The 22,818-nt window shown below is 33.6% G+C and overlaps 4 protein-coding genes across 6 annotated transcripts; 1 reads left to right on the top strand and 3 right to left on the bottom strand.

Annotated features, from left to right (window-relative positions):
• Positions 1-5,190: 5,190 nt before the first annotated feature.
• LOC106760207 lies at positions 5,191-6,151 on the bottom strand. Its single transcript, XM_014643675.2, has 2 exons — positions 5,892-6,151; positions 5,191-5,797 (listed from the first exon to the last, which is right to left on the bottom strand). The coding sequence occupies exons 1-2, from the start codon at positions 5,976-5,978 to the stop codon at positions 5,330-5,332; spliced, it is 555 nt and encodes a 184-aa protein (XP_014499161.1). The 5' UTR covers positions 5,979-6,151; the 3' UTR covers positions 5,191-5,329.
• A 2,950-nt stretch (positions 6,152-9,101) lies between these two features.
• On the top strand, positions 9,102-10,546 carry LOC106760188 (RING-H2 finger protein ATL2). Its single transcript, XM_014643650.2, has one exon. The coding sequence runs from the start codon at positions 9,410-9,412 to the stop codon at positions 10,244-10,246; it is 837 nt and encodes a 278-aa protein (XP_014499136.1). The 5' UTR covers positions 9,102-9,409; the 3' UTR covers positions 10,247-10,546.
• A 2,069-nt stretch (positions 10,547-12,615) lies between these two features.
• LOC106760136 (condensin-2 complex subunit H2) lies at positions 12,616-18,783 on the bottom strand. Of its 3 annotated transcripts, XM_014643577.2 has the most exons (12): positions 18,655-18,719; positions 18,284-18,534; positions 18,090-18,189; positions 15,855-15,961; positions 15,267-15,409; positions 14,761-15,190; positions 14,500-14,672; positions 14,271-14,426; positions 14,099-14,185; positions 13,650-13,751; positions 13,411-13,578; positions 12,616-13,269 (listed from the first exon to the last, which is right to left on the bottom strand). In XM_014643577.2, exons 2-12 carry the CDS (start codon positions 18,471-18,473, stop codon positions 12,844-12,846), a joined length of 2,082 nt encoding a protein of 693 aa, XP_014499063.1. In that variant the 5' UTR covers positions 18,474-18,534; positions 18,655-18,719; the 3' UTR covers positions 12,616-12,843. The 3 variants fall into 3 exon arrangements, with proteins under 3 accessions (XP_014499063.1, XP_014499062.1, XP_022636105.1); XM_014643576.2 differs by having other exon boundaries at positions 18,284-18,783; XM_022780384.1 differs by lacking the exons at positions 18,284-18,534; positions 18,655-18,719 and having other exon boundaries at positions 15,855-15,957.
• A 1,083-nt stretch (positions 18,784-19,866) lies between these two features.
• Positions 19,867-21,939, bottom strand: LOC106760034 (pectinesterase/pectinesterase inhibitor-like). Its single transcript, XM_014643472.2, has 2 exons — positions 20,694-21,939; positions 19,867-20,606 (listed from the first exon to the last, which is right to left on the bottom strand). The coding sequence occupies exons 1-2, from the start codon at positions 21,700-21,702 to the stop codon at positions 19,897-19,899; spliced, it is 1,719 nt and encodes a 572-aa protein (XP_014498958.1). The 5' UTR covers positions 21,703-21,939; the 3' UTR covers positions 19,867-19,896.
• Between the last annotated feature and the right edge of the window lie 879 nt (positions 21,940-22,818).

Genomic DNA, 22,818 nt, shown 5'->3' with positions numbered 1-22,818 from the left:
ATTAGAGCTTTAAGGGCAACCCCCAAGACTGAGCTACCTATATTCATTCCAAAAACTCAACTCAAATCTCACCAAGAGATGTACTTAACTCTTTGATTCACACTTCATACCATACCATTCTTCACTCACTTTGATTCTTAAGTTTTTATAAGTTTTGGTGTTAACTTAGTTTAATTTGATACACAGTCATTTTGGGGTTGGATTGATTCAATTCCATACAAATCCTACATAATTAACTCATACAATACTAAAAAGAATTATACAATGCTAGAAATAAGTCATACATTACATATTTTCACAGAAACATCATTTATTAATACCAATTTCTTTATCAACTATACTTACCTATACTTAAGTAATTCAAACGGTTCTGAAACCATCACCAACGGCTCCGGAAGGGTCTAAAACCCCCAAAACGACCTAAAGAACGTCCAAAACGGATGTCCGGAACCCCCCAAACTATCAAAAACAAAAGCAACAGCAGAAACCTGCGCCCAGCGCCATTTATGGGCGCCCAGTGTGAATTTCTGCTGGAAAATAGCAGGAAATGGCGCCCAGCGCCCTTTTTGGGCGCCCGGCGTGAATTATGCAGATTTTTCTGCATAATTGAGCAACTCTACCCCCTAAGTTTCGTTTTAGACCTTTTGGTGAACTTTGGACACTCCTAACTCGAAATACAAGTTGAATCTAACTTGTTTGAATGTTTTCCCTTGATCCTAACACGAATCCTTAGCAACTATGCAAAGAATTTAGATTTAATAACTCACTTCCCTCTACTTGAGAGGTCAAAATCAAATCTACTAGGTGCAAAGTGTTTTTGGCTGGTTTAAGGCTCTCAACAAGTCAGAATTGACTTGCCCAAATGGTCCAATAGATCAGAAACTACTTCTAACCCCAAACTCACAAAATCACTCACCCACTTCCCTAAAATGGCTTGAACATTAACACTAACTTACAGGATTTGCTAGTCTACTACTAAAACTGAATTCTCACATTATCAATCACATAGTTCCTAACATTCCACTGGACATACATGTTTCTGATTTATCACATTCAGAGTTACACAATTCCAAGTTAAACACATGCATTTTAACACCAATTTCAGCATTTTAAATTAAACAGTACCCCATTCTCATACAACCTTCTACATGCAGAATTTTATTAAATTTCCCTACCACAAAAGTCAAATAACAGTTATCTACAATCACAAAGTAGAATCCAGCTCCCCTTACTTGGAATTCTAGTAGAACAGCAGCTAATTTCGGAGGAAACCCCAAAGGCACCTTAGGAGATTAACCGTACCTAAAATCCCCAAATTTGGAGAAAGAGTTAGTTTCTTAAGAAATTAGAAACTAGAATATTGAAGAGGAATTTAACTAGGTCGCATGCAAGGCTTCAATTGTATGATCCACCTTCTAAATTTGAAAATGGGAGAGAAATCAACTTACCGGAAGAGGACAGAAAAATGAGCTAGTGAGATTGGAATTCTTGATCTTCTAATGGTCTAGGTAGCTACAGGGGAAAATGTTGAAAGGTTACTGTGAGAAATTTGGAGGAAAAAGCAAGGAAGGAAGAGTGTTCTTGGAGAGGAGAAATTTGAAAGAGGAAACGTGAATAAAAGAGGAAGAAGAAGTTGAAGTTGTTGACTGTTTCCAGAAAGAGGTAAATGTCCCAAAAATCAGATTTTTATAAAAGTAAAGGCACTTTTTGTTTCTGAAATTTGCTAATAAATTTTGATGTGAAGCCAAGTGTCCCTTCCTCATAAGCTGATAAAAATCCAGTTTTTACACCTTCAATTGATTTTGAAAAAAAAATTGTAAATTATGTCTTAATTTTAACTCAGTTGAAAAATATTAGATCCTAACATTAACTGTCTTTATCTGAAATTCATCAACACTGCTGACTTAGACATTGTACTTAAAATCGCAATTTTACATATATTATGATTTGGATCTTACGGATAATTGTAACATAATAAAACATATAGTAAAGTATATAATAAAATCGATAGAATCTTTGAGCAAAATACAAAATTATATAAATTGTCATTTTATTCACTGTACCACCTCTTTGCTTTTTGCTCTTTTAGATGAATGTATTTAATTCCAATAAAATCTAAACTTAATTAAAATTTAATACAATTAAAAATTCATATTATTATATATATTATTAGCGACAACATCGTCCAACTAAAAATAATTAAAATTAAAATTTTGTCAATTATAATATTATTTATAAAACTTCATATATTTTAAAAATAAGAGTGGTTTAAAAATAATGAGATTCAATTATTTTAATATTAAATAATTTATTTATAAATAGTTTTGTTATAAATGAGTTTCATTATTTTAAAATGTATTATTTTTCTAGAAACCATTTTTTTAAAAACAATTTTTCTAGAATTCTTTACCTTCTCTTTAAGAGTTTTGACTCTTGGGTTATTTTTTTGACGATTAGGAAGTGTAATTGATCACAATGATGAGGTCTATATTTCTAGCTAATCACTTTTTGTTATAGAACAAGTAAGTTTTTACTCTTTTTTCTCCTTCTATTCTCGATTCTTGATTTTGCAAGGGAATCTGTTTTGCATGTGTCAAAAGTGTTTTCCTCTTTATTCTTGGTTAAATTGAAGTCCTAAGAATTCTATGTAACCACCATTCGGTGTTTCGTAGGTTTGTCTAGAGTTTCCTTACGTTTCGAGCAATCGACAGAACGTTTTGAGAGTTGAGACAGTTTGTTTTGAGGTAAGAGAAGCTAGTAATGTTTTTAGAATTCAATGTTTAAGTATGAAAGGATGTTTAATTGTTTATGAAATAAATGCATGTGGTTGAATTGTTTCGTGAAAGTGGTATTTATGAATTTAAAGTGCTTTGGAATGTGGATTCTTGATTGGATGATGTTTGTCTCATTTACTAGTTAATTTAGAACTGAATCTGGTTTGGAATTTTGTTGAGATGTTGAATGTTGTCCAACCTATTATGGAATTGAGGAAGGGTCTTTTACTTGAGTTTCTAAGCCTAAAAAGGGAGTTTTGATGAGTAAAATTGAGGAATAGGTATGGGAGTGAGATAGAAACAGATTTAGTACTGTTAGAAGGTTAATTGGGACTCATTAGAAGTGTTAGATGATTGAAAATTGATATGTAGCAATGAGGTGGTTTGTGATTGGAGTTTTCAAGTGTTTTTTATGTAAAAGGGGAGTTTTAAATAGTGAGATTTTGAGGTAAGTGGTATAATCTGTTTTGAAGAGTTTGAAGTATGTTATGAAATCGATTAAGACTTGTTTAGAGGTCTATATACGAAAAATTTGTCATGGAAGTGTTAATTGCATCATAGGTTGAGTTTCTTGCTTTTGGAGGTTTTAGATTTTGGAAATGGAAAGTGGGATGGTTGGGGTGAAACTGAAGTATTGGAGGGTCCTAACAAGTGTATTTAGACTTGTTTATGCAGTTTGTAAACTGATATAGGGGTTGGAAATGGTGGAATTGAAATTGAGTAGCTTGTAGGAATGAATTTGGGTTTTAAAGTGTCAATTTGAGTTAGGATGGTGTTTCAAAAGGTTTTTCAATGTTTAGAAGGTCCTAAGAACCATTTAAAGTTGCGGGGATCCAAAAAGTGTAGGGTGTTTCTGATAGTGCCTGAGCGTCCAAATAGGGCATTGAGCGCCCATTTCCAGTGGCTTAGGCGTTGAGCATCAAACCCTATTGCACCAATTTTGGGGAGTTTTCAGGGCTTTAAATATTGGTTTTGACGTTTTTTAAGTCATTTTCAGGGTTTTAGACTCTTCTGGAGTTGTTGGTGAGGGTTTTCAAGCTGTTTTTCTTATCTAATTGTGGGTATCAAGATGTTATAAAGAAAATTGTGTTATTATGTGACTTCTGATGAACTATAATGAAATTGATGGACGTGATTCCATGATCCTCGTGAAGGGTTACATGGTGGTGTCATGTGGTGTTGTATGAATGTATGGAGTTTTGTATTGGTGGTTTATCCTGACACTTTCAATAACTCAAACTCAAGTAGAGATGAATGGTTATGTCGTGAAGAGTAGCATATGAGGTCTTAGCCTAAGAGGCCTTTATCCAGTTGGCAAAAAGGCATTTGAGGACTAATCTTGTGTATGGTAAGTCCAATTGCAAGAGTTCTGCATAACAGTAAAGACCACTACAAGTACAGGAACCACCATAATTCGACATTCATACTATATTCGGATGAATTAGTCTAATGTTGTAATATGTTTCTTATGTGTATAATATAATGTATAATATAATTTTATTGTATATTGATAAACTGTTTTCTAGATAAGAAATAAAGATGAAGAAGATGAAGAGTAAAATTATTATACGTATGTAAATCTTGTCTTTCAAAATTTATTTTATTATAATAGTTATATTGTTATATAATATTTATTTTAATAATATTATATTATAAAAAATAGATATAACTGAACATTCATCTTCTTAAACTAATTTCAACTAAACCTAATAAATGGAATTTAAATCAAAATAAAATTCAAATCTAATCAAAATAAATTTGATGACATATTAACAACTCCTAAAATACAGATTTAGATAAGTACACTGTTGAAATTAAAAAGATTAATTTGAATCCCACAAGTACACAAACAACTAAAATATTATGTTAGATCTCGTGTGAACAGATTCGATTTATATATAGTACAAAAATTAATAATCCTCCAAAAGTTTATTATAAAACATGCAATATAAAAAAATAAAGTAAAAAAATACAAACATCTTGTTCTTTAAATTCTCCAACATTTTTTATTTCATTACACAAAATTCATTAACCTAAATTCCCACTTGGTAATGCACATGCCATGATAGTTTAGTGATTTGGATTTTTCCTCCCTATCATCGTCCATGTTGCCATGGCAGTGTTTTTCCATGTCCCATGACAATGAAATAATAGGACCTTTCAAAAATAAAAAATCTACTTTTTCCCTCCACCTTTAGCAGCCTCTCCGAAACGTTGCCGTTTGGACCCCACAACCTCAATTCCCAACAGCAGGACCTCCTAGGGTTGGGTCCAACATAACGGACACAAATCTTGGCGCTACGTTGGTAAATGCCACTAACGTGTACTTTCTAACTACTCACACTACCCTCTGAATCTCATCCTCAATCCAACAAAAAAACTGTTAATTAAGAAATTCACAACAACTACCTTGGAATGGTCAAAAACCAGTTGCATATATTAAAAGGAAGCAACAAACAAACATCAAAACGATGATCCATCCCAAATCAAACAAACAAACACCTTTGCTTAGGTTAAAAATTATAATAACAATTAAAAAAAACACTGAAAGTTTTCTAGGTGACCAAGTATATGGGCATGGCTGAGGTAGACATCCTCCGCTGAAGTTGATGATGCTGTTGTTCCATGTTGAGTTCTCTTAGACTTAAGTAAGGAGTGTCCACGTCATCCTTGGCCGGCGGCGTGAGGGTGCCGGCGAGCGGCCCGGAGGAAGGGCGGCTGGAAGTGCGGTGGGGCGTGGCGGAGCCGCTTCGGCTATCGGTCCAGTACACGGGGCCCGAGATGGAAGCCCGGAAAGCCCGGGCTCGTGCCTGGTGGACGTCGTCTTGGTTGATGCCGTTGTCGCGGGGATGGGCCCAGCGCCACTTGAAAAAGAGGAGGGCGCTTCTCCACCAGCGCTTCTTCCTGGGCCTGTGGGCTTTGCTACGGGATTCGTCCTTGGAAATGGGCTTTTGGAGCTTGAAGTGGATGGAATCTATGGATCTCGCCGTCTCTCGCTTGTGCTTCATGGCTTCTTCCAACACCTGTTTTGTAGAAAGCCAAAGTTTGTGAATGGAAAGAAAAAAAAAAGACGTTTTTCCAAATGGGTGGGAAAGAAAAAGAAAGAGAAAGAGAAACCTGAAAATAGTTTATTTGAGGGTCAAAGCCATAGTCACTGAAATGTTGAGGGTCTGGCATTGGAAAAACTGGGGATTTGTTGGTCATTATGAGAAAATGGGTATCTGAAAAGTATGAACTTTGTTTGTGATATAAAGAAAAAGAGAAGAAGAAGAAGAAGAGAGAGAATAAGAAGAAAATAGAAAGTATGTTTGGTATGGTTTTCTGAGTGGCTCAAGAGGAGTTGGTAAACACTAGTAAATGCAGTTTGGCTTCAAAGTTCACACCTTTTGGTATCTAATATTTAATAACATCATTTATTACCTAAGTTACGGAAATTGCAGGCAAAAGACAACTACTAATTGCTACATTTTCCAACTCAAATCGGACAAATAAATAGCCATGCACAAATTCTCAAACTATTTCTTTTCGGGGATAACTATGAATACAAAATGAATTTTCAATAAAAATATGGGATCCATTTGCTTAAACTATTTCAAAAAAATAAATCTAATTTTTTTAATTTTTGAACAATGCAAATGTTATTTATAATTGAAAATGAATTTTTCCCGTGTCTTTAGTGGTTGTACCAAAATAATAATAAACTAACAACGGAAAAGTCTAAAATAAGCTAGTGTTTTAATTCTGGATTAATTAACGGATTTCCGTCACACTTCCTTGTCGGATATAAGCTTTTCGAAAGTTAATAATATACATTAGTGACACTTTCTTTAGAGTTAAGAAAAATTAAGTTAAATATTAAATGTAGCATCTAAGAAAGCAATTTCTTAATGTGAATCAAATAAATCCTTCATTTAACATTAGAAGGTTTAATCAACGGTCAACATCAAAATTAGTATAAATTTTGGAAGTGTTTTTTTCATAATAGAGGGAGAAACATATAGAGCATTTGAAAACAAATATATAAAAGTTATTGCCAAATATGAAATTCGTTGCAGATATCTTTATGAACAATGAATTATTATAAAGGTGGGTGGAAGCTTATTAATATTAGAAAATGGTTGATATTATTATATTTATAGATAAATAATAACTTTCTAACGGATTTGGGCCCACGATTAGTTGGGCCAGGCTGAATTGCTGGTCCATTTAGTTGTGACTTAGTTAGGTAGGTTGTCAAAAATTATTTGAACTTCACAAATAAATAAACATATGTGCTTGGTACTGATCAATTATTGTGCTCATTTCATTTTCTTAATCAGAACACTCATATTAGTAATATAAAATACTAATAAAAAAAATGGCACAACGTACTAAAATTTTATAAATTTAACAATTAATTAAAAGTTAAATATGTTAGTTTAATCATTCATCAAACTCTTTACCTTTTAGACATTCATTGATCAATCTTAAATATCTTAAAAGTTAAATATAAAATACAAATCAAACAATATATATCAATATTAACCAATCCAAAAGTCAAATAATAAAATTAATTTATTTTTTAATTTATTTAAAAATAACTTTTTTTCAATTTTATGAAAAAGGTGAATTCGAGATAAAATCATTCTAATTATTTGTTAATTCGAGATAAAGTCATTGTTACTTTACTCTTATATATATATATATATATATATATATATATATATATATATATATATATATATATATATATATATATANTATATATATATATATATATATATATATATATATATATATATATATATATATATATAACTTTAGTTTAAAAGTTTTTTTCTATCATAAATGAGAGGTTATATGAGATTTGATTACTTTTTTGCTTTTTTTTTTACTTAAGTTGTTATATCTATGAAGACTTTTGTTTAATTTTTTTTATTCTAATTAGTTTTTTAATTTTATTTAAAGTAAAGTAACTTATTTTTTTATATTTACTCATAATAAAATTTATTTTTCTTTTTTTATTTAATTAATATGATGTTTAAAATTAATTTAATTAATTGAATACACGACCCACAATAAAAAGTTAATGACATTAATAAGAATTTGAAGAAAATTAATAACAATTAAAATAAAATAATTGAAATGAAAATACATATGAACATCTATCCACACGTGAATTAATACTATAAGATGACTTTCTTCTTCATTGTCTTTTGGATATTTGGTTTCTTTCATTTTGTGTAATATTATCATCATTTTGATCATTGTCATTTTCATCATCTTTATTTTCATTATTATATCATTGGAAAACATTATAGGTCGATAATAATCCATAGGTAGAGTTAGATTCTAAGTAGACAACGACATAGTTATAGAAATCGAATATATATATTGAGATGGGTCTGAAAAGAAGTTAGGTTGAGATGGAAAGATAGTGTATGAAGAAGAAACACGATGTACATATGAAGACATAGCAACCATATTATGAATATTGCCCATGTATCTGAACATTTAAGGTGACTGAAACATGTATCAAGCACCATATTACGGTTGAAACGGTTGAGAATACTCAAAAGTAGAACTGTCAAAATGCGTCATAATTCGTAGGCTAATTTGACTACCATAGATTCAGGTCAGGTTAGATTTGAAAAAATTATATTGTTATAAAACTTTAATGTTATAATATACTTTTCTAAATTGGAAGTCTGGTAACACAATATAAACTTTCAAATTTCACTCTCAGTTAGAATTCATCTCAGATTACTCTGTTATCATGTTACTACTACTTTGATAACCGATTGATGAGAAAATAAATCATGTACAATTTTAAGTTTTAAAATTAATTTTTTTAAAAAAATTATAATACAACAAAAGTGTAACAGGATATTATAAAACCTTTCATAAACCTAAAATATAACCTTTTCTCTTAAGATTGAATGCAAAGTTTGTAATAATGATGTGAGATGTGAACACATTGTGATTTACTTTTTACTTAGTTATTAATTTATGGAAAAATTTATTGCAAATGGAAGTCAAAACTAAAAGAAAACTAAGTGAAATTATATTGTAAGACAATCTTAATTAAGTAACTAAGTGAAAACTCCTAAAAACAATAAGAAAACATGACAATCTTATTCTATGAACATAACTAAATAGGATATATTTTTTATTAAGTTAAGAACATAACTTAAGTAGAAGAAGTTTTCTTTGCATTAAAGTAAAAAAGTGTAGACAAAAAATTACGAAGACCATTACTTCATGTTAAGTAAGAACACGTTGACCAACCAATAGACAGACAACTTCACTTCACTTCACCTTCTACACTTCAACTTTCCACACGCTTTAATAAAAAATAAAAATAAAAAATAAAATAATAATGAAAACACGTGTGGGTTCCACTCACCAACGAAGGTGCAAGCCAATTTCCGAAATATAAATTTTGATAAAAAAAAACATAAAATTGAAAATAGAAAGCGCGTCAACTGTGGCAACTGAAGAATTTAGACAGAACGACGGTTGCATATAAAAGGATTACCTAATCCTTCAAACACTTGAGAACCTTCCTGTCTCTTTCTTCTCTGCATTCTATAAACCCAACATAATCAAAAATCCCTTTTTTATTATTCTTCAATTTTGCTTACTCACTCTCAGACATGGCTCAAGAAGGAGGAAACGAAGCCATACCAAAATTCAAAGAAAGAAGCCCAATCCCACAAGATTTCGATGAAAAGAGTTACAGCCTCAGCGGAAAAATCATGCTTTCTGCCATCGTTCTACTCTTCTTCATCGTCATTTTAATGCTCTGTCTCCACATCTACGCCCGCTGGTACCTCAGACGCGCGCGCCGCCGTCAGCTCCGCCGCCACCGCGAGCTCCGCGGAATACAGATCGGGATCGGGTTCTACATCGCCGACACTCCCGCCGCGGTGTCCCGCGGCCTCGACGCTGCTGTCCTCGCCTCGCTACCCGTGTTCACGTACGACCCCAAGGCACACCCGGAAAACGCGCCGGAATGCGCGGTTTGCTTGTATGAGTTCGAACTGGGAGAATCGGGTCGGGTCTTACCAAAGTGTAACCACAGCTTCCACACAGACTGCATCGACATGTGGTTTCACTCGCACGACACGTGTCCGCTTTGTCGCGCACCGGTCGAGCGCGCGGCCGAACCGGAGGTTGTTATAACTGTTAGCGAACCGGAATCCGGTTCGGGGGAGAACCTAACCGGTTCTAACTCTTGTCCTTCCTCTTCGGCTGGCTCTAGGAAATCGTCGTTGGTTGGTGTGACCATTGAGGTGCCTCCGCGGGATGAGAATTTGCGTGACGAGAATACGCCGTCGTTTCGGTCGCCGATGAGTCGCATGTTATCGTTTACGAGGATTCTTAGCAGGGAACGGAGGGGAAACACGTCCCCGTCGTCTAGCGGCGGTGATTGTAGCTCCGCCGCCCAGTGCGAGGCCGAGGTGGGCGAGAGGAGACCCAGTGAGTCTTGACTCGAATGCAGACGTGGTTCTAGAAACAAAACCCTGTGTGGCGCGTGGTGGTTTCTTTATGTCGTCGCGTGTGGATTTTAATGAAGGCGGTGCGTTAAGCGGCGCGTGAGGATAGGTAGCTGTGACTGTAACGTTTGGAGGTTAACATAAATAGGTTTATATTTTTTTTTTCTATTTGTTGCTTACTTTGGAGTTCCTTAAACGGTGACAATAGAATACCAAAATTATTTCATAATTCAATGTTTGTATATATATAGTCGGCAAATCAGAACAATTTTAGAGATATATTTTATTTTAATATTTTATATGAAATTATTTTATTTTATTTTTATTTTTAATGTTTTAATTGAGTTGATGTTGGACTGATCGACATGAAGCACAATTTGATATTATATATCATTTCGAGCAACTTTAAGGATGTAATAATAATTACTTTTGCAATATAACTCTATTTTTTTCTGTTTTTTAAATAATTTATTCAAATAATTAAAAAATAAAAAATCAAGAGATATTTCATCAAATTTAATAAAAAATTATACAGTACGCATAGATAAAAAATTTGTATGGTATGCATAGTCACTTTCTTTATTAGAACGACATTAAATATAAAGAACTCTTTGACAATTTAAAATTAAAAAAACATCGTACTACGTAATATATCTCGCAACAACCTAAACTTAAACACACTTAGGTGTAATATAGAATACCTTTTTTCAAAGTATAGCAGCAACTTGTTAACTAATAAGATGAATTAATAAAATCAAAATTAACTTTATTATCATTTTCTATATTGCTTTTAAATATCATATTTCCTAACAGATTGTTTTAATGAGGTTTTTCATCTATGAAACTTTTAAGTAAGAGGTTGAATATAAATGAGTTGAAAGTAAAAGTCAAAATCTTTCAAATAGATTTGTTCGTAAATAATTAGAATAAATATCTTTGATGATCTTTTAATGGCTTCAACTACCTATAAATTAAAAATTTGTTAAATACAAATTACTATATAACTGTTTCACTTAAATATATACAGTCTTTTTAACAACTATCTATCTTTTTATTCGAGCTTCCGAAACCATTATTTTTTATGATCTTTTAGATATGATTTTAATCTTGAATTTTCAAGTGAAATTAAAATTTATTATTGCCTAATATTTTGATTTCAAATTTTAAAAATAGACGAATATAATTCATTTAATTTAAATATATTAAATTTTTGTTGATGTGTCAAATTAGATTAAAAGAATTGCTTAAATTTAATTTAAAGTTTAAAAACTAAAATATTAGTTGAACATGAAAAAATTATAATTTCACATCAAAATTTAATGAATAAAAGTATATTTATTAATTTTTTTTATCAAAAACATACTATGCTCTAGATGAATTATAAAAATAATGAATTTTTTAATTTTGTAAAAAATCATAAATATTTGTATAACAATTTTAAAAAATAAATTTTAATTCTACTTTAAATTTACAAGACTAGTTTATAATATAAAGTTTACACCCATTTATTTATATAGTATAAATCTAATTTATCTGATATGAGATGTTTAACCGACCTTCTTTAAATCGAGACATATACTTAGACATATACATGTAATTAATTAGATATTAATGAATAATACCATGGTAATAACAAATACCTTCACATCTTGAACATTACATATATAACAAACTAAAAGGCAACTAAAAGTTAATCTCTTTAGTAGTTACTCATTAATGACTGAAATAAATAAATAAATTAACCAGAGAATATATTTGTCAATTGTAGTTTGGTAGCAAGATAAAATTATTTTTCCGCAATCATAAGGAAAATTAAATTAAAGGACTAAAAAAACTCATACAAAAACAGATTTGTCTAAAATATCACTATAGTAGGAATTTTGGTGTTATCCATTTACTGTACATTCAGTACACTGATTTTGATATATCCAAATTTTTATATTACTCAAAGGATACATCAAAGCACTAAGGAAAGCACACCCCAAACCAAGAAGTACCCAAACGCTGATTCGTTCTGCCCACACCTCTTTATCTGTTACTGAGAATCTCTGGTTTAATTGATTTTGCTTTGCTTCAAAAGCTACAATAACAATTGCCAAGTTCCATTACTTTCTTCTATAGATAATTTGCTGCACAGTAGTTGAAACTTATTTTCAGTTTGCAACAAATGCGTATGCAAACAAACGTCATATACAGTTTTATGGTTTTATTAAATAAACCGTAACATTTTATATATTTCAGATTCCCCCATGAAAAATTCAGAAGTACTCCCAGAGTATTATTTGTTGTTGTTGAAGATTAGATCTAAATTTAATTCAGCAGTGGTTTATATATAACATGTTAGATATTTGAATAGTTCTAACTATTGGGCAAGGGCAAAACGTTATTACAATAATAAGAATTTACGGTGTTACATGTGAATATCATTACATCAATGTGTTAATGTCATCAACAATAATAATACAGGCTAAAACTGATGGATGTTAGTATTAAGTGATAAATAAGAGTTACAAAATGACTACTTAACTTCACTAAGTCCAAGACATCTAGCAGATGTCTTGAATCATTTAGGGAGAAGGGTAAATTAACTGTCACCCTGCTGAATGTAAATTAACTGGTTCAACATAGTGTGATCTACGCCTTCTTTTGGCTTCAGGGGATAACTTTATCGCACTCACCTTTCCAAGCTTTACAGAAAGTTTACAATTTGTTGGTGGTGACACACCAGTAGATCCATTTCTCCTAGATGTGGGAGATTTTTCTCTTTCAAATTTGTTCTTATGAGCTTTTGTAGAATGATTTTTCGTTGATGACTTTTCTCTTTCAGTTTTGTTCTTATCACCTTTTGTAGAGGGTTTTTTAGGAGACTTTGCTCTCTTTTTTGGCAAAGCAAACTGTGCATCCTCCCGTTCCTTACCATGCTTAAGGAGCTTAACATGAAAGGGATTAACAGATGTGTAGCAGACAGACTTCCCGTCAATTCCATTTCTTTCTAGAGCTACTTCTCCATTGTTTACCTGAAAATGGTAGAACTTGTATGATAGATTGGAAAAGTAATCCAGTGATAATCTGATAAATTGGACTCTTCAACATCAAACATCATAACATGAAGTAAAAGTTCAAGAAGGTGTACTGGATATTGCTAACAAAGGAATTACCAGTTGAAGAAGGGAAGAAAAACTTCGGGCCACGTCATACTTTTCCTGATCCTTGACCAAATCAGAAAAGGACAGGACTCGGCTACTGCTTGCTTCAAGGGAGAGCAGAGAGAACTTGTCAAGAATTCTCTCACCATAATCTTGGATATCAAATGGCGGATGTGATTCCTATCATGCCAAAACAGTTCATTCAATTTAAAGAAATAAATAGAGGAAGGCCACCCAAAAGATGAATTCACCTGTTCTTCCAAATTATGTTCAATTCTTTGTTTCCACGTTGAAACCCTAGCAGCCATTTCAGTCTGCTTCTCAGTTTCAGCAATGCTTGCTAGGAGAGCATTCTAGATGAGGAAAAATTATTGTCAGTACTAGTGCAGTGAAAACAGAAACTAAAGAATTTATCATACAGGGCTACAAATCTATAACTCGTTCCTTAAATCTTCTCGGTAAAAACAAACGACTGAGTATAGATACTGTTTAATTGATATTTGGACTACAATGGAGTGAATGGTATCTTTCCTCCAAACCATAAGCATATGCTTATAGGATTTAAATTTCTCTACGGTTTTAGTAAAATAAATTATGACCAGGGCAGGCGAAGGGGGGACTGAGACGCCCTTTTTAACAGAATTCTAGAATTGATAAATAATTACTTTTATATCCGAACAAGTCATAATGGCACTCTTACCAGATGAGAGCGGCAAAGGTCTTCCAAACTTGCCTGAGAAAGATCTACGGCTTCATCAACATTGACATCAGCATCATCAAACTCAGGCTGTTAATTCAAGTAGAGATATAAAATTAGTTTCAAATGTCATTAGAATATATAGATAGCCATATTACTAATCTTCTTTCCTAACCTCGTTATTGAAAGGTGGTAGATTTTCTTCCATGAAAGCATTGTCTGGCATATCAAAATCAGGAATTCCACTGTCATGTTCAATGTCATCATTGTCCCCTTCAGTGTTAAATGTTACACCAGTTTCATTCCCCTCGTTAACAAGAGATTGCCTCAGCTGCAATTTTCACATCACATTTTATATCGTAAAAATTAATATACTGGTAAATAGAGAAACCATGAAAAAGTACCTTCTCATAGAATGGAGCTTGAAAATCCCTTTGTCTTTCATGGGCATTATTTTGCCTCTCCCACAGTTCCACGAGCTCTGGACTGATAGGGCCATGCAATTTTGCAAGTGGAAACAAGGAGCTCATAGGAACTGGTTGTCTCGCATTAATGTTAATCTTTTTTAAAATTTTCACTGCAGGAACAGCGAAAAGATAAATGCAGATAAGTTACACAACTAAGGTAGGGCAAGTTGTTGAAAGATTTTGAGGAGTTGGGGGGACCTTTTTTGAATGGCTTCACCCTCAAGTTGCCCTGTTCATGAGGATTTAGAGGTTTCCATGGATCATCATTATCGTCATCAGAATTGTCTGAATCCCTAGATGCCTCACATCCCTGACCCATATCAAATCCATAATTGCAGTCATCAGGACCATCAGAGACAGGAAAACTGGGCCGGACGTTTTCATCATCAAAACCACTATTAAGTTTAGGGGAGCAGTTGGAATTCGCACACTGACTCTTAGCAGCAGATAATCTACGAGCACTTCCACCAGAACGTCTAGGAGAAAGAAAGCTTTTACGACCTGGGGTTCTTCTACTAGCATCATTTCGAGTTTTGGCAGCTTTGGTACCCTCCAAAAACTCATGAACTGCAACAGCATCGGATGTGTCCAATAAGATGAAGTCCTGGTACAGGTCTGTGGTGGACAACTGCAACGAATCATCGTATTATCAGTGAATATAAAAAAAACATCATTGTGCAAACAGCTGCAAGCAATTAAGATACCAGAAAAGACTCCAATTCTCCTCCATCACCACCAGCATCCAAGCAGTCACCTTCAAGAACAACTAGATTTGCAGGAGGTTTTATAAAGAGATCCAAATTTACTTCTTTGCCTGTTGTGCCATCCAAGGAATTCTTTTCTTCAACTGCATCATAACACAGATGATATAGCCATTTGCAAATATTTATACTGAAAAGAAATAACAGTTATTATTTTGACACACTTCATGAAATACTGATAGGACGCACAGAAGACAATTTAATGGAAGGAAGAAGTCCAAGAATTAAGATATTGCGAAGAAAATGAATAATGTCTGATTTTGACAGAGGTCCAAAGCAGAGAGAACCAGGTTCCACCAATAACATGATGACCGAACTTAATTGATGATATTCTCAGAATCCATTAAGCTAAAAGAATCTTACCATATATAGATTTATAGATTTATAAATGTACATTTTCAACCTTGTTATGCAACAAAACTATTTTTCCGGTAGACTAAATATTGCTACCTAATATTAATAATCATAATAATAAATCCTTTCTGCCAGGTTCTTGTGTGATAATTCAGTCATCTCCATTAAATAGGGTACCTTGGATGTCATCTAAGCCCCAGAATTGATCATTTTCCTCATCAGAAACAGCACGGGAACCCATTTCTTCAGGTTGGACCGATTCCCCATCTTCATGATCTTGCTGTCTGCCCAAAAACACTTAGTGAGATCAAACATTGCTGTTTAATTTTCAAAAGAACAAATGAAAGTCAATCAAAACACACTATTACTTTGCAGTTCACGTCACCTACAATACTCTGTTGGCTTTGTCAATTAGCAGCGCTCCAAAAAGGTTTAATCATTAGGTGAAGACAACATACAATGGGTTTCATATCTCTAACATGCCTAGAACACAGGGCATGAAACGAGGGCCATGCACAATACCAACTTGGTGCCGAGATTCAATTTTTGTGTTTACAAGAACCAAAATAGATAGGATCATATTACTGACCACATGGTCATAAAGGACAATACAGTTTCAAGGATGAGTTTTCCCAAAAGCTTAAACTGTAATGTGAAGGTCCACAATTGATTTCATATTCTTTAGCCTAATTGACTCTATCAACAGGATTGTTTGCAATTGAATTTTTTCCCATGGAACCATAATTACTAGGGGAGGTACAGAAAATGCAAGTAGATACATTTCTGATACAGTTTTCATAGTGAGGTATACCAAAAACAAATGATAAAATTACACACTTTAATTGGAGGAAAATGGATGGGAGGAGTGGGGAGAATGAGGAAGCCGAATCCCTTCCTTCCCATCCCTTCCCACCATTGAACCAAACACATGATTAGAGCCCACACTCTACTGTTGACAGTGACAGTTCTGACAAAGGTGGATCTACTTCTCAATATCCAAGTTTAAATAACAAGAAAACAATGGGTTCTTTAAATGGACATACCAAACAGAGTCAATACATAATGGTGGAGATTTGGATCTCCAATTAATAAAAGAGATTTGATGCCAGCTACACACCAAAATCTTAAGACATTATGTTAGTGGGTCTTTCTCCTTATATATTGCTCATCTCATTCATCTCCACCCAATGTGCCATACACATTGATTGTCCTTTTATAATAAACTATAGAACAGTACCTAACAATCTTCATACATCAAATATTGATCCCAGGCCATCAAATATTGAGTGCAGAGATTTCTTTCATTTTAATTTAACATTATGCTTCACAATTTTAATTGTGCATAATAAACTGTCCAAGTCCGGAACTGAGTACATCAGCCAAACGTTGAATTCTATTTCTTTCAATTGTTTCCAACCTTCCAATTCTTTAGAAATATCTCAATAAATTGCATCAGAATCAGTGAACTGAAAATAACAATCCAATACAGCTATAATATCACTCAACACCTTATTCACTTGGACTTTTGCATGCTTTACCTAATGCACATATACTACAAATACCAGTACCCATTATCTGAGTACTCTTGGCTAGTGGGCACATACCAGATGCACAAAATTTCGGTACCTCACCCTTAATGAATCAAATTCAGAGGTACACAAATTATAGACAAAGAATGATGATATTAAAATTATTATTATTTACACTAATGGTGAGCATGGAAATGAAGCGAATAAAACTGTTAGAGGGAGATATCATATATTTCATCATTTATACATTAAACCATGTATATAGAAAATTCTATATTCATTTATCCATAGTTGTAACCAAAATCCCAAATCATATATTTTAAAATCTTAAATTAGTATATTCGTGTCCTATATTTCTGAAAAAAAAAAACAGATGTACCTAACCACATACATAATCGTACCCAACATCGTATCCCTAACTTTACAGCACTTCATTTAGAAAAAGTGTACCTAACCACAATTTCAAATTCGACCAACCTAAAACATCAAATGTTGTGCACCTATAGCACATCGCGCGAAAAACTTATTCACCAATTAACCCAAAAACAGAAACCAGATAGAAAAGGAAAGCCACCAAGAAGTAACCGCTGAAGTGTTGTAAAGATAGGGAATAAAAACGCAATCGTAACTTTGGCCACAATGTCAAAGATTCAGAGGGTGACCATCACCACAACTGCATATACTCTTTTCGAATTTTCCCATTATTTCAAGGACCACGACAAAGCTGTAAGCGCAAATTTAAAACCTACTCTTCGTTTATTAAAGAAAAAAAGGTAATATTACCATGTAACATAATAAAATGAAAAATGGGTACATAGATACAAAAAACAAATTACACAACAGAAGACAGATAAAGGCTGAAACTTGAACTAAAGAATCAAACCTTTTCTGGGAAAGGAACTCCAAAGCACGCAAGACCAAGGTGTAGAGGTACTCCACCTTTCGACTATAGACCTGTATGGAACCCTGAAGCAGTAGAGCAGCTACAATTACCCAGAAACAACTAACTCAGTCGAACACAAATCTTAAACATTAAATGGGAACTTTCAAAAGATCAACGGGTATGATGAACCAAACCTTCGGCAAAGTTCACAGGAATATGTCCTTCTTCCTCGCCGGTGATCTCGCCTGAACAAATTTTCAGCAGATACTCCTCGAGTTTTTTGGCGAGGTCAACTTCCCAATTAGATTCTAGGTCACGCTCCGCGTGAACCGCGTGGAAGCCACCGCCTCCGCTCCCCCCGGGTTCCAAGGTACTCTTAGTCATTTCCAGAGGACGAAATCCTCTCGAAAATCATGGTAATATCGAAATTTTCGATGCCAAGAACCTAAAGGAAGAAGAACTAGGGTTTAAGTTTTCCGGCGAGGAGATGGGAAATTCCGAAAACTGAAAATAGGGTTTTGAAATGTCCCAAAAAAACGTAAATCGGGTATTGTCAAGTTCGAACCTGGTGAGTTCTGCAGAGAGAGAGAGAGAGAGAGGAAGAGAGAGAATCGATAGCGTAGGAGAGAAAGAGAGAGGGAGGGAACGTTTCTTTTTTCAAAAATCTTTTGATTTATTTTTCCCGCTCCTGGACAAAAATCAAAGCTAAATTGGGCCTGGTTTACTTGCTTTCCTAAATCTGAATCGAAATGAAGGGCTAATTTTTCATGCACCACCCTTTTTTCTTAATGCATCCCATAAAATTCATAAACGCTAAATTATCCTTGACTAAAATTATAATAAAAGGCTACACCTTTTCATTTTAATAAATTTCGGACTCTACAACTTCGAAAGAATTTCTATTTCAAAATACATAATGTATTTTCAGATTAAAAATATTTTTTAAATTACATAAATCTAAAATATATTTAAAAAAAAATTCAAAATATATTTTCCAATCTAAAAATACCTTTCGAATTGCATTTAAAAAAAAAAACATTTCACATAATACAAATTGCAAAAAATATTTCGAAAAACAATTTTCTGATTATGCAATTTAGAATTATTTTTGACATTAAAAAAAAGTTCCAAAGTATATATTTTAAAAGTCATTCTCTAAATATTTGATAGTACGTAAAAAATATGGACAATGATATTTTAATAACTTTTTTATAACAAGACATATGTTATTATTTTATTAATCTGTTTGAATTTATTCTAAAAAAAATATTTAAAACGGAACAATCACATATTAATATATATATATATATATATATATATATATATATATATATATATATATATATATATATATATATATATATATATATATATATGTTGTAAAAAAAAAAGTTAGTTAAAAAGATAGGTTTTCCCAACAATATAAGTATGAAACAAAACATGATTCTATGTACATATTACTGTTTATCCAAGCACATGTTTCAAAGTATGCCACACCATGACAGCTGAAACATACATTTCCAAATCAAATTTCCTATTTATCTCTAAAATTGAGTGTTGCTGCAATTGTATAATAAGCAATTATGAGTGAAGTTTACAAGAAAGAACAGTAGATCCAATATATCCCATTTTGACACATTCACCTATCATTTTTACACAAGAGAACATGAAAATATACACAGTAGTAAGATAAGAATGTATATATCTTTCAGAACTAGACTATGTATGACTGTAACCCTTCTGATGTAGATGAGTGACACTAGAATATCAGATAACCTTTTTTTTTTTTTTCTTTCTTAGTGACTAGCTACTGGGGAGAAGGGCCAAGACTGTAGGGTACCCTAGATCTAACAATCCAATTACCATCATTTGGAGAATAAAGTTCAAAGAACCTGGAAGGATAATAATCAGCTGCTTCTTCTGCTGTTAGACTCCTAACACCAGGCCATTTAACTCTAAGTGAAGTGTCAGCATTAGTGCCTCTGTTATTGTACTCTAAGTATGTACAAGTGTCCATGAAATCAGTTCCCATCCACCCCATGTACCCTTCTGGTATGAAGATGTCGTCAAGTTGGGAGTCCATGATGATTACCTTAGAGTATGCCCTCCATGGCCTTCCTAGGTATGTTACCTTTTGTGGCATGCTAAACATTTCCGGCACTCCTGTGAACACACAACCTTGGAAAACTAGGGCAGTGGGGCTGTCGGATTTCACTCTCCCACCAGCTGTCACCATGCACCGTTGTTTGCCCAACGGTTTTCTCACAATTAGCGTGCAGTTTTGGAACACTCCAACGGCATCTCCAAACACAAAATCAACCGTCCCAGTCACGGAGCAATCACGGTAGAATTGGCGTTGTGACTGAGCATATAGGGTGTCTTGGAACCCATCCATGTGGCAATTCAGAAACACAGCTTGGTCTGCTGTTACTCGCAGTGCCACTGCTTGATGTTTCTCAGACCCTGCCGTGTTCTCAAACCCGACATCCTTCGCCATGAAGTTTGGAGCATTAACCGCTGTCGTTTTATGATAATACAAAGTTAGTTAGGTATGTTTGTATTCAATAGGGTAGAATTTAAATGAAGCAGTTCTGAGATACTAACCAAAAGTAGCAGTTTTGTAGGTTTGGACGCCATCATCGTAGTTTAAACTACCACTGAATCTGGTCTTTGTTGGACCATCTCCGATGATTGTGACATGAGTCATTAGTACAGACATTTCAACATTTTCCCTGTACACACCTTCTTTGACGTAAATCACAAAAGGTTTTTCATTGTTAGCAGGGACGGTCTGAAGAGCTTCATTGATAGATTTAAATTGGCCAGAGCCATCTTGGGACACAACTGCATCAGGATTTTCAGTTCCCATCTCAAGAAGACGCCGTTTTTCTTCAGTGACCCACGAAGGATAATCATGCAAGGTTGGTTTGTCCTCAGAGAGAAGCCTCCTATTGCCAAATGAGCTCATGTTAAGGTCCTTCATCACACCAGAGATCACGTTCAACATATCCAACGCATTGCTGCTAAGCTCCAAAGAGGTATTCAAAATCTTAGTCATTTTCACACCAGCCTCCGTGCTCGTGTTCACAAAGCCTTCCAAGCACGTGTGCTGGTGAGTGAGACTCCCCGCGACCCAAACCCTTAGGTCATAAATATATTCACTCAACTTCCCATATTCAAACTTGTCTATTGTATCAGCAGATTTCTGAATGCCATTAATCGCATACTGAAACACTTCCTTACAAATATCCACGGCTTGTCTTGTCATGTTGTCCTTCCCCAAGTCTTTATAAAGGGATGAGTTCCTTATGTGGCTCAAAAGTTCCACCGCTGTGGCATTGATCGCAGCTTTCACCAGAGTCTTTGTGTCTGTGGTTCCGTTAGCAGCTACATGTTTAAGGCTTTTCTTGCAGGTTTTCGAGTATTCTGTTGAATGGCAAAGTATGTCTACACTTGTCCTTTGAGAACTAGCGATACGAGCTGCTTCATCTTCAGCTACTTCTCCTTGGTTTAAAGTAACAGCTATCACAGCCACCACAGCCACAAGGAGGATCGAAGACACGCCAAGAATGGCGAACCTTTTGTTTGGATTGCGATTCCTACCTTCACCCATATCCCTCTATACACATGCAATTCCACCCTATGAAACTTCCTTCTGTATTCCTTTTTCCCTCAACAAGATCGGAAACGATGATCAGAACTATTATTTTCAATCTTTTGGGTAATTATTCTTTCATCAACGTGTGATATTATTTCATTTATACATGCTCTAAATTCTCGGCAAGTTCTCGGAGGTACTTCTGATGTATATGTTCTCTACGTCCAAGATATCAGGTAATTCCTAAACTCTCTGCACAACATCACTTCAAATATATTTAGTCATTGTTTAATTTTGGCATCTGGTTGTTAAGAAAACAATTTAAAAAAGGTATAGCTGAGAGGATCTCCTTGAATCAAGAACTTTGCTGCTAATATAAGTTTTTGATGTGTACGCTTGATGTTTGTTGTTGCTTTGAAGTTATATAAACCTTGATTTTTGGTGAAGTTCTAAATTTTACACTATCTGTCATATCTATTAATTTGTCTCTCCAGTGAGGGTGGGAGAAAAAGTTTTTTTTTTTTTCTTTTTTTAGCAATTATATTATAACTTTTTTACACTTACACTGTAATTTATTTCATAGAAAATGAACTAGGCCTCTGTCATAGTTTGTAAGAACATTGTTCTCCCACAAACTTCAATTCCCCAACATTGATGTTTCACCATTCTTAATTAATCGATCCATAATAAGGTTGTGAGTGAAAACATAATGGATGATGATATTTTAATAACACTTTTTGACAATTTTTTGACAATGGGATACATGTCATCATTTTATTGGTCTATTTGAATTTATGTTTAAAAAAATATGTAAAATAGACCAATCATAAACTGTCACGTATACGTTGTAAAGAAGTTGTTAAAAAAATGTTGTTAAAATGATTTTTTCCAAACATGATATATCTTTTTGGACAATGATATTTTAACAACTCTTTTTTAATAACTTTTTGACAACAAAACACGTGTCATCTTAGTATATTTGAATTTATTCTAAAAAATATTTGAAACAGTTGTGAAAAAGTTATAAAAAAAAAAAAATTCTTAAAGAGAGTTTCCATCCTTTTTATACACGTTTTGTTGGTATAAGAATTCCATCGTACGTTGGTGGAGGGTGTATGGCCAGTAAAGTCC

The sequence above is a fragment of the Vigna radiata genome, chromosome 5 (assembly GCF_000741045.1).
Source record: "Vigna radiata var. radiata cultivar VC1973A chromosome 5, Vradiata_ver6, whole genome shotgun sequence".
Lineage (NCBI taxonomy): Eukaryota > Viridiplantae > Streptophyta > Magnoliopsida > Fabales > Fabaceae > Vigna > Vigna radiata.
Note: the sequence above shows the minus strand (reverse complement) of the source record. Positions and strands in the feature narration are given on the sequence as shown.

Bases quoted from the DNA above. Each gene is read 5' to 3' on its own strand.
- LOC106760207 (XM_014643675.2), bottom strand. From the start codon at position 5,978: ATGACCAACAAATCCCCAGTTTTTCCAATGCCAGACCCTCAACATTTC. The intron at 5,798-5,891 runs GTTTCTCTTTCT...TCTACAAAACAG, and splicing joins CTCAAATAAACTATTTTCAG to GTGTTGGAAGAAGCCATGAA.
- LOC106760188 (XM_014643650.2), top strand. From the start codon at position 9,410: ATGGCTCAAGAAGGAGGAAACGAAGCCATACCAAAATTCAAAGAAAGA.
- LOC106760136 (XM_014643576.2), bottom strand. From the start codon at position 18,473: ATGACTAAGAGTACCTTGGAACCCGGGGGGAGCGGAGGCGGTGGCTTC. The intron at 15,410-15,854 runs GTACCCTATTTA...GTTATGATGCAG, and splicing joins GGGCTTAGATGACATCCAAG to TTGAAGAAAAGAATTCCTTG. The intron at 14,186-14,270 runs GTTAGGAAAGAA...TTGAATTAACAG, and splicing joins TACCACCTTTCAATAACGAG to CCTGAGTTTGATGATGCTGA.
- LOC106760034 (XM_014643472.2), bottom strand. From the start codon at position 21,702: ATGGGTGAAGGTAGGAATCGCAATCCAAACAAAAGGTTCGCCATTCTT. The intron at 20,607-20,693 runs GTTAGTATCTCA...ATAAAACGACAG, and splicing joins CTACAAAACTGCTACTTTTG to CGGTTAATGCTCCAAACTTC.